Here is a 10585-nt window from a genome sequence, read left to right on the forward strand (position 1 = left end):
GCAGTATATGTAAATTGTTTATTGCTAATGGTTGATCAGAATGCGCTGGTAAGTGTCGTATGTCGGTTGACGCGACCGTGCGATTCAGCGAACCGGCTGACTTCCTGTCAATCCAGGATTGCGCTTGCATGCCATGAATAAACACAATCCATGTATCGAGTTTATCTTGAAGAGGTGAAGTTTTTTTATGGAAAAAAGAAACAGAAATGAATCATGTACACTGAACATCCGGCAAGTGAGACAAAAGAGAGACACAAAGAAAGTCTTAAGTGTATCAAGCCTTATTGGTATACAAATTATTGTATACGTATAATTCGACCTGGTGCAATATGATAAACAGTAAATGCTCTTGATTATCGAATTACTATTCAGCTACAAATATAATATACAAATTCAACAATACAAAATTGACTATCAATTTTATCGCTACGAAAATCGCAATACTTCATATATATTCGAAAATTTGATATTGTTAACGAAGAGTTAATGTTATCTTAAATTATTTTGACAATGGTCGTTGACACGGAGTCACGTTAATATAATGGGAAAATGCAATAAACGAAAGCTCTTTTAAGAGGAGAATGATCTTATGTTTTCTAACGCTAAAGACACATAAAATGTTTGTACTGTTGGTGGTTTTATTCAAGTCATCAAGCACACCGTTAAGTAAGCAGCAGGAATAGCTATTAGTTAAGTATCCAGGCGGCACGAACTCCACATACAAAGTATAGGAACTTCGCCATTTAATATTTGTCTTACAATTTGTTTGTTTGATCAGGAAGTGTTTCCTTGTAAGCGCGTCGGTTTTACCGAGACGGCACCTGGTATTAGTTTTCATAGTTTATACTTTAATGCACTTGATTTTCCTTATGTTTTGTTCCCCATATTATGCATTAAGCTAAATGTTAGAAAGATTTCGAAGAGCTCAAAAATATTCTAGATTTGATTTTAAGTATGAAATTTAATCATAAATTAATAGTAGTAAAGTAAAAGCGATTTTATTTAAATATAGAGATGAATAAGAGAACGAGATGATCGACAATTTCCAATTTATTTGTCGAAGTGAGTCGACCTTGTTTGCACAGCCACCGTGGAAGTGCGGAACATGGCGGTTTTAATTATTTGAAGGCAGCTTCTTTGTCTCAACGTACATTTTAAAGCCTTGTAAACAAATAATATTGTTTTCGAATGCACAACACAATGTAAAGAAATCACTAATAAGGTCGTTTTATATATTATACCCTGTCTTAAGCGTAACGGTATACATTTACATTTGACTATTGTATTAGCAACACACGAATATAATGGAAATGACCACAAGTTATTATTGTTTTATTTGATTTACTGTTTATATATACTAAACATGTTTCGAGGAGAATTTTACCTGGAAAATTGTGTTACAAAGCTTAAAGAAATTTACAATAGATATCTTAGACAGCCTCAAGTTTATAATTAAATCAATGACACACATAATACAGTCAAAATAACAATTGTCTATATATTTCAAAGTCAATAAATTCTGTGGGCGGACGGATAACTTCCGTTTCTATAATAAAATTCGGCAATTATTTTTAACTTTGTCGATTTATAAATTCAAATCATTTGTAAAAATAAAGCATATTAGGTACTCAAAACAAGATTATATAAAAAAGCAACACCTGAGTTTCTTGTCGGTTCTTCTCGGTAGAATCTACATTCCGAACTGGTGGTAGCTTCACTTAATATAGTTTGTAAAATTACGATTCAAAAGTGCTTTTAAAAGCCTAATTGAATAAAGTATATTTTTTCATTTTGATTTTTATACATTTTAAGGTTTTAGATAAAAATCTATTTATGTTCCACACAGAAATATACTTTATTTATGTAGGCTCTTGCAAGCGCTTTTAAGTCATAATTTTATATGGATATACATAATATTGTTGTTTATAAAAAAAAAATATACCATCGTAATACAATCTTTGTTAAAAACAGCTCGAAGGGAGCCTCGAGCTCTTAGGACTTTAAATAGCTCTAAGGGCAGTTGAATTAAAATATCCAATATGTACTGTTAGCTGTATAACCTTCCTAATCCCAATGTTGCTGATCCGAGTCTGCAAGAGATGACCAATGACTATTCCACGGGAGCTTTGAATATATAGTAATGCTTAAAATAACTATTTTATCAGTTACACTAAGAATTCTAATGTCTAACTAACTAAAATTGCTGTTGTTTTTCATTTGTTTGTATAAATGCTGAACATTTTATTTTACAGATATGGAATGGTTTCTACATATTCAAGTTCATGTTTTTTTTTTTATTTAAACCATGGGGACAAAAAAACCGTTGCATGTTTATTCTGCTAAACAAGTTACACAAAAATTCAATACAAAATACTTGAACGCAAGAGATTTGTGTTAATATAATGAATGTATTTAAGATCATTTTCCCGCTGCTTCAACTGTTAAGGTTGTTTTATAGCACGTTCTCAAATTTCCATCCTGTATATTTCCATTCACGATAAAATGTACTCATTGCGAACATTTAAAAGACTAAAGTGAATTTTATTTCAATATATATATCTTTTAAATAACTGTTAAACTAATTGCAAAACGTGCCAAATTATCTCACTTCGTAAAATTTATAGCTTTCTCTTTATTAACAGCTTTTGTAATGTTTAAAGAGAATCTTTGATGATACGTCTTCATATCCTTTCATTGTCATTATTTAGGTTTAATGATACGCTTATTACGCATAAAAATTATATGGTTACAATGAAATGTATACTATGTATATTATTATCGGCGACAGAGGAAACTGCAAAGGACGTTTTTGTTCGCTCATACTTCTAAAATACATTACAAATCATTAAATCATCAGCTCTGAATCGTGTCTTCCTTAGTTCTTATAAAAACGACCAACGTCATTCGTGCACGGTGAACACGTAGCCATTCGTTCATAATTATTAGTATTAGTTATTAGAATGAATAAATATACAAATCAAAGGATGTTTTTCTATCAAAATCTTTACCGTTTCAAATTATATAATATAATGGCGATTGATATATTCACGGAAAAATGCAATCAAATCACTTTGGGGTTAATTATTTTCGATAAAATTCATAGACTAAAAAATTATAGATTGCTCGCTTTGTAGCACTTTGAGTGACCTTCAACGAGTGGGTTGATCCTGCATTTCATGTCTACGTTACGTTACGGCACCGTATGTCTTGGCAGCTAAGAAGCATTAGCAGAAAACTTTTTTTCGTAAGGAAAATTTGGGAGGTCTTCCTAACGTAGTCCAATCATTATCATCATGGCAAATACATACGGTACTATACGATTCTGGCACTAGTCAAATCTGAGGAGCTGAACCCGCGCTAATATCTTTAGCCTATTCTGGATCTCCATTTGAAGAAAAAGTGTAGATAAACCTTAGATTTACAGATATACTATGCAACTTGTAACTCTTCTATATCCTTCACTACAAATGGTTCCTGAATATCATACATTTATTTATAATACGCTACACTTTGCTAAATACACATTAAAACATATATATAAATTTGCGAATCTATAACGAACACAAGATTTTTCAAGATCTCTCCAATAATACGTCAATTGAATTCTCAAGTTGTTTATTTGATTTTATTAATTCTTTGATTGGAAAAGGTTACATATATTTTAACGAAGCACAGACGAAGCTGCGACGGATATTGCTTGTCGTATATAAAAATGTAACTATTCGTTGATAAAAAGTTCACGACGAAACCGACAATTCGTTCTTTGTAGTATGAAATAATTTGTAGCTATTAAACCGATTAAATGCGTACACACAATGATAATTGTTATTAATTCGACTTTCTATCTCATCCGTACATATAATATGTTGACATGTTACTGCCGTGTTGTATGTTGTATGTTATAAGATAAATGCAACAAAAATGAGCATAAAGATACATCATTTTATTTTATCATCATAAGTTACGTTACGGAGAATTTCATTTATCATAATCGATGTTTCGATACTAACGACCCTTGCATTCCGACCGAATGACCTAAAAACCTCCGGACGATTTCAATTTAGAAAACATGCAGTGCTTTTATATATTGCTTCGATTTAAAAAGTAATTAAATATAATTGATAATCGGAATACAGGAAATTGTTCTTAAAGTGAAACGTCAATTTTTATGTGATTTTTAAATAAGATAAGTATTTAATAGAAATTATTTTTAAGGAGCTTCTTATTCGAGTCCTTGAATAATATGATTTCCTAACAAAATCAGCTACGAGGGTCATTCGAGGTTTCTGACTAATATAGTGTAAAAGTGTGCACACGAACACGGATACTACTATTTTTTTCCTTCTTTTTAATAGTAAAGGTTGGCAGACGGGCGAATGGGTCATCTGATGATAAGTGATTAATACCGCGCATAGAAATCAGCGATGTAAGAAATATTAAGCATTCCATACATCGCCAAAGTACCACCAAACTTGGGCGTTGTGCCTGTAGCTACACTGGCTCACTCACCTTTCAAACCAGAACACTACAATACTAAGTATTACTGTTTGATAGTAGAATATATGAGTGGGTGATACCTACCCAGGCGGGCTTAGACAACGCACTAGCACCAAGTAACAAGACACGATCGGTGAGAGGACGGCTGCAGGATCAGTGCCTTGTCGAGCTACGACCTGGGATTTGAACCCATGACCTGGTCTGCAACCTTGTAAACGAATTTCATATATATATAACTAAATGGCCTTCCTGACTTCGTACGGGTAAAATAAGGATTCGAATTTTCATATTTCCAATTTCAAATAGCGCAGTTTCCGTTTCCATACAAAGTTTCCCAGGGGGAGATCCCTTTGGAGTCGAAATTTCCAGAAAATCTTCTTATCAGACGATTACATTATGAAATAAGCCTGTCTCAAATACCAACTTTTTAGACTCAGTATGGACAAACGATTGCATAAGTATAAATATACCTAGCCATGCTCAAACCTACTTGTTTTAAACGATATTTGTCAACTTAAAATTATAATGATTCTTAGAAGATATCCTTTTCAAAAGTATAAATTTAACATACGAATAGCTCGTGTGATGTTCGCATTATCCTATATTCAATGAAATTAATATTATCATAACGAGTTTGTAAATATCTAAAGAATGCTATAAAATTAATGAGCCTCTAAAACTCGGCGCCAGGTAAATTATAAGAAAAGGAAGTGCATCTATGAATAAAATTATTGTATCAATTCGTCGTCGATGCCAAAGTTCCGTAACTTTTGTATGATAAAAATTCGAAACGTCATAAAGTTTTCTAAACTAATTTAAAAGGAATTTAAGAAAGAAATATTGATGCAGTTTTGCCGTTTCCTTTTGTTAATTTATACTAATATTATTAATGACGAGATTGCCCAGTGGTTAGAACGCGTGCATCTTAACCGACGATTGCAGGTTCAAATCCAGGCACGTATCAGTGAATGTTCATGTGCTTAATTTGTGCTTATATATGTTATTATGAAGTTCACCCAAACAAAGGGGTAAAGGTGGGGTTGAAGATATGAATGCAAATGGTAAGTACGCCCCCCTGACGCGAGCTTTAAACCAGTTGATTATATATTAAGCACATTTTTTTTAATTAAATGGAAATATAATGTACAATGAATAACGATTTGTCAATGTAACTGCTCAATAATCTCTACATACAGACATAAAAAAATATTTCTTGAGGATTTTAGCCAAGTCGTGTGTCAACGTATGTATTCATTGAATTCTTTTTAATTTAATTAATTAATTAATTAGTGAAAGTATCATGTCGATAATTGACAATAACATGACAGATTCTATACCTACTATATTTACATTCAATCTATACAAATATTAATAAAAACTCATAACGTTATAAAATGTTTGTTTATGGATTTCTTAATATGGCTTAAAATTGCGTCATATGCCACAGATTATATAAAATATCCCACGTGTTAGCGATATATATATATTTTTAACGGTATAATCAGTTTAAGCCGTAAAATTAAGAATTGACTAGACTTTTATTATTATGAACGCTTAAGTAACTATTTATATTTCTTACCGAAGGTCACCAATCAACCGACCGTAATAAACTTTACTTGATCATAGGACGTTTGGCAAGCGCGTCTAGGTACTACCTACTTATATTAAATTCCGTCGTCAAATAGTAATACTAAAGTAAGTAAATTTAATCAATCAACATCAAATCATCTTATTTTGAGTTCGACGCCCATTGACGAAGTAAAGGATAATCAAAAATGTCATTGCCCATGTAAATTGGCTGTTGTGATCTCTTACATACACATTTGTAGGTCCATATTGATATGTGTAATAAATTTGGATTGACAGCTCAAAAAAAAAAATACACGGATGTAGTCGCGGGTAGAGTTAGTACATTATATTTTGAATAAGCTCGAGTATTTTCAATAACAATCTGTCAACTGTCCGATCAGTCTCAGCATGTATCTACCTACTTTCGCTTGCATTTTTCTACCATACAGATATGACAACGATCGGAAGGATTGCACAATACGAACTTAAAATATTCGCAATTATTATTATTGTAGCGTTAAATTCAAACGAGTCATGACACGTCAAAGTAGATAGTATGTGAAAGCAGATTCGAAGAAAATTATACAATTAAATAGTTGAATTGTTAACACTTTTGTTTTGTCCAATTTCTTGTAAAATTTTCCTGTACACATTTTATTATTTAATATCTTAACTAATATTATAATTCATACCACGGTCTATATTATATAACAAAATAAATATAATAATATGTTGAATATTATTTCTGAGCTTAATATTTATTCGGTTAAGAATTTCTATATGCTTAAGCTGAATATCCATTTATTTAAAAAAAAAAACGTTGAAAATAAATATAAGTTAAGGTAAAGTTAAGATAGATTTACCTAATTTGTATTCGTATTGCGAAATTCGTTACGAGGACCGTTTGTTCGTAACCGTACAATTTCGAGTTATGGCATTTGATAGTAATAAGTATTTTTGATGGTTTTAAGGCTGATATTGAAATGCACAAGTGTGTGCACAGCACAGCTACATGGAAAGAGGATACCTCTTATCGTGTACTGGTAAAGTACGACCGGAGAGAGGTCAAGTGGACCAACCCTTTTATGAGCAATTCGAGTAACTACTTACGAGAACTTAATAACAGTAAAACCCAATAACATTTATTGACCTTTTCTGAGATTTAAACTTTGGATCTCGGGCTTCAACTATAGCTAAACAAAAGAGGGATTCGAGAAAATTCTATATTAAATTAAACAACTAGATAACCCGTGTGTTTACCCGCACGAAATTTATAAAACTTTATAGTATACAAACCTTCACCTCCAATGGGTTACAATGGGATGTAGATAATATATATATATTTTGGTATAGGTATATATATAATCTATACCAAATTTCATCTAAATCTGTTCAGCAGTTTAAGCATAACAGAGTTCCTTTTGCATTTATATGATTAGCAGCAATTGATCAAAGCTTGGATGTACTAAAATTTTCCTGAACAAAAGTCTTTTTATGTTTATATTTATATTCCATAGAAAATGTATTTATGCATCCCTCTTGCCGTACCAGGGGAGGAGTGTGGAGCATCTGGCGCTGTGCCAATCTCTTACATCATAATGAGAGAATATTATATTTGAAATTATATTTGAGATTTTTAATATAAATAAAATATAATGAGATTATTATACAATCTTACTCTCAATACATGTATTGATATTTGTAATCTGTAGAGCTACAAGTCAAGCTTGTTGCTTGAAATTCAAGTATTTAATATAATAAAATATTATGGTCTATATTGATATAGAATGTATTATTAAGAAACTGAAGTAAGTTATATCTATGATGATAGGAAACAGACTATTTTACCAGATTCACATGTAATAGTGAAGACTCAATGCTGAATGAGCATGAATATATTAATAAATTCAATAAATCTTGATACTTTTCAAATTAGCTGCTTAATAATAAGAAACTATTACTTATAGGTATACTTTTATAATGGGTCTTTAGGGCCCATTATAAGTCTTTTTAAAATACTTTTTTTAATTTTCAATTTAAAATTACTTACAATATGAGTAGCGACAGCTTCCATGGACTGAACATGTGGGTTTTAACTGAAAATAGCTGTTCAAACCTGGGACTGGACTTGTAAGACCTTAGTAAATAAGATGTTATGTTTCTTGTGCCAGTAGTGACAATGGCTCACTCACCCTTCAAATCAAAACAAAGCAATACTGAGTATTGCTGTTTGGCAGTAGAACATATGTTGAGTGGATGGTATGTGGTACCCAGATGGTCTTGCACAAAGCTTTATCACCAAGTAAATGTGGTGATGTTTTTGTAAACACATTGTTGTCAATAAAAAGTAAACAGACACCACTCTACATCTAAATGAAGGATTTCTATACTGTGTGCATACTTTGAATGGCTAAAAGTATGTTTATATAAATGTATTTCATTATTTTCACAATAATTTACACATAATTTAGATTAGGGACATGATTTACAATTGCTTAGATTATTAAAAAAGTTAAGGAAATAATATGTTTCAATATATTAGAGATTTAGAGATAGAAAAACAAATTTAAAAACATGTCATAAATAAAAATAGAACTTATTTTGTTTTCCAAATGTGTAGACTAACCATATAAATAATTATATTGATAAATTTAGTTTAGAAAGTTATCACTGAACATGAACAGCGGTGCCGTAGATAAAAAAGTATAACCAGTGTAATGATATGTTTAAATATATGATAAAAAATAGATAATTTGGTATCATTTCAAAGTTTTCTTATAAATGAATGTGAATTTGAAAAGTGACAGTATTAATAGCTTTTATAGTATTAAGATCACCTTTCTCTATAAATTCACTCCATCAGTCTTGAGTGCATTGTAATGTGTGCATGCCCCTTGCTTTCACTTCAAACTTAATGAGTCATATTGCCTATTATAATTAATACAATTTTTTATCTTTTTACTTAAATAATTTATTAGAATGACCTCATATTATTTGTGATATATATATATATCTATATTCTCATTATTTTTATTACTTTTATTATATTAATTACATAAAGAACATAATAATATCATAATAAGGATACCTAGGTTAAAATATTAAATGTTTTTATTGATATCACATTGTTATTGTATTGAATGCAATATTTATATTTATTATAAAACGTACTATGTTTAGAAACAGTAATTAAATCTTGCAGTATTTATAACGCAAAGGAAAAGAAATCGTACAGGAACCGCTCACTATTGTAACGATTGCATAAAACATATTCGACTACTTACGGCTCGGCTTCTATAGATTGCAGGCGGGCGACATAGTTCGATGGAATGTAGCCTTCGTGTTTTGTTTTCTTGCTTCTAGCTAACCACCAGTCTCCCTGTGTATCGTTAAGGATTTCCAAATGCTCCCCTTTTCTAAAACTAAGGTCCTCATCGGTCCTTGCATCATAATCATACAGGGCAACAAATATTCGGGTGGGAGGGACCTCGCTTGTATCTGGGCCTTGATTCACCGTAGATCTTATTGGATCAGGGGGCGGTGTCGGCACTGGTGTTTGAAATTGTCTAGGATCTTCCTCATGGGGGTTGACCCGCTCATTTTTATTTTTGGAATCCTTTTCTCCCGTGCTACTAAAACAGTTCCCCATTTTCTCTTTACAAGGTGAGACTGGTATCACTTGTTTTACGTCAAATCACACACTTGTATAAATCCAAACAACTGTTTAAGTCTTGATTGTCCATTAACATTTTATTATGCCACTTATAAGTCAGAAAATATAAACGAGAAACATAATTTTAAGGTAAACAAAGAATATAAAACCTCGATACGACATGACTACTACAGGCTGCCATTTTGGGATATCATAGACACTAAACAATTTAATAATATATTGTCTATGATTTATATTTTTAAAACTTCATATAACTTTAAAACGCTATAAATAAGTGTTATTATATATATAAATTAATAAAGAGGTAAAATACTTTAGTATTTCATTGTAAATAATTGTAATATATATTTTAAAATATAGAAATTGCCACAGTCTCCATCTCTTAATAATTAGTTGAACTATTTATATCCATTTTTAAATCATACAATTGACATAGTAGTGTTTTAAGACGTGGATAGATGTCGCTTTTACAAAGTATACTAATTAGCTAATTGTAGCAAAGCCAAAAGGAGAGTTTTATTTTAACTTTATGGAAAGTCATTTATATTTAACAAATACCAATAAAAAAACAAAATAATAAAAAATCTACCTGTATGTATATACTCAGGTATCGTCTCGATTAATTTGGTTTTGCATGAATGAAGTTAGTTTTAGGTGACTTCATATATTTCTCTTTTCGTATAATTTATCCAAATGGTTCGTGTAATATTGCACACGGTGCTGCTCGCCAGTTCTGTTACTTGAACTTGGCTGACACGCTACTGCGTGTCTAGTTCTGAACTTATCTGAACTAGTGCATATTATATATATTGTCATTGTAGTGACGTTTATCCTCCTTACTTAGTT

General features: G+C 31.1%; 1 protein-coding gene across 1 annotated transcript in view; it reads right to left on the bottom strand.

Moving 5' to 3' along the window:
* Positions 1-9937, bottom strand: part of Src42a (Src oncogene at 42A) — a 62507-nt gene extending 52570 nt beyond the window's left edge. The window contains exon 1 of the mRNA XM_026638229.2: positions 9351-9937. Coding sequence (XP_026494014.1) covers positions 9351-9715 — 365 coding nt within the window. The 5' untranslated portion in view covers positions 9716-9937. The remainder of the gene's footprint in view (positions 1-9350) is intronic.
* Positions 9938-10585: the final 648 nt, after the last annotated feature.

Source organism: Vanessa tameamea, chromosome 18 (genome assembly GCF_037043105.1).
Source record: "Vanessa tameamea isolate UH-Manoa-2023 chromosome 18, ilVanTame1 primary haplotype, whole genome shotgun sequence".
Classification (NCBI taxonomy): domain Eukaryota; kingdom Metazoa; phylum Arthropoda; class Insecta; order Lepidoptera; family Nymphalidae; genus Vanessa; species Vanessa tameamea.